Below are 1,254 nucleotides of genomic sequence, written 5' to 3' on the forward strand. Positions count from 1 at the left end.
GCCCGGGCGGCGCGGCCCCAGGTGATGATTAGCCGCACCACCTACGTCTATCTCATCGCCCGCTGGAAGGAAGAGGGGGAAAAAAACCGGCAATATTTGTGCAAACGCCGCGCTCGTCTCTCCGTGCTGGGAGGGCTCTTTGGAGAGATCTTAGGAGCCTTTCCGAGGGGCTGATATAGATATAAGGACATTTCTACATCGCGTCACGTGACATAATTACCACTAGAATCAATCAAGATGAATTGCACGTCAGCACACGGTGGGGATTTTTTCTTAGTTGATCCTGTCCAAACCCTCTTGTGCAATAGATGGATCTTGTTCAATGCATTGAAGCCTCCTGGTTGCTCGCAATCGCAAAGAGGAAGACATGACTGAGTTTGACGATTGCAGTCACGGCACATCCAATATGTATCTGCCAGGGTGCGCTTATTACGTCTCACCCTCAGATTTCTCGACGAAACCCTCTTTTTTGTCGCAATCGTCGTCCTGTCAAATGACTTTTCCTTATTCTTCTAATTTACCTCATGTCCAACCTGTGCGCGAAGTGGCATTCAGGGAATACGGATTAGAGCGCAGCAAATGGCAGTACAGGGGCAGTTATGCTCCCTATTACTCAGCTGAAGAGGTGATGCACAGAGACTTTCTGCAGCCTGCGAACAGGAGGACGGAAATGTTATTCAAAACGGACCCTGTCTGCGGCCACCACGGACCGTCTCCCGCCGCCTCCAACTTCTACAGCTCGGTGGGGAGGAACGGCATCCTGCCGCAAGGCTTCGACCAGTTTTACGAGACAGCCCCCGGACCCCCGTACCAGCAGCACTCCGAGGGCGAGGGGGACGCGGACAAGGGTGACCTGAAAGCCCCGAACAGCACTTGCAGTAAAACACCTTCCAGCCAAGAGAAGAAAGTGACACCAGCAAACAGAGCCGATTCCCCCTCTGGTGAGGCTGTTGCAGAGAAGAGCAACAGTTCAGGTAGGTATCAGTAGTAAATTGGGGGCAAGAGTACAAGGCCAACACTTTGTCAAGCCGCATTTTATGTGCAATTTTATAAGCATCCAAAGGATTTTATATATCCTATAAGATTTCCTTTACCGTTGTAAAGCGTGTTTACGATAGGAAACCAATTTAGGTGGGCTTAAGGTATTCTTGGAAGAGGATATTAATTGTTATTAAATTGTTGATTTGGCGGGGGCGAGACGGGAAGATTTCACAGGTAGTGCTCAGAGCTGCCTTCGGTTTAGAGCTTAAGATC

The 1,254-nt window shown here is 49.9% G+C and overlaps 1 protein-coding gene across 1 annotated transcript; it reads left to right on the plus strand.

Annotated features, from left to right (window-relative positions):
• Positions 1-295: 295 nt before the first annotated feature.
• LOC104155754 (homeobox protein Hox-D11) lies at positions 296-974 on the plus strand (the record flags this gene model as incomplete). Its single annotated transcript, XM_009708704.1, has 1 exon — positions 296-974. A coding segment is annotated over exon 1 (607 nt), but the record flags the coding sequence as incomplete, so codon positions are not given.
• Between the last annotated feature and the right edge of the window lie 280 nt (positions 975-1,254).

This window comes from Cariama cristata, unplaced genomic scaffold (genome assembly GCF_000690535.1).
Source record: "Cariama cristata isolate BGI_N322 unplaced genomic scaffold, ASM69053v1 C11048252, whole genome shotgun sequence".
Lineage (NCBI taxonomy): Eukaryota > Metazoa > Chordata > Aves > Cariamiformes > Cariamidae > Cariama > Cariama cristata.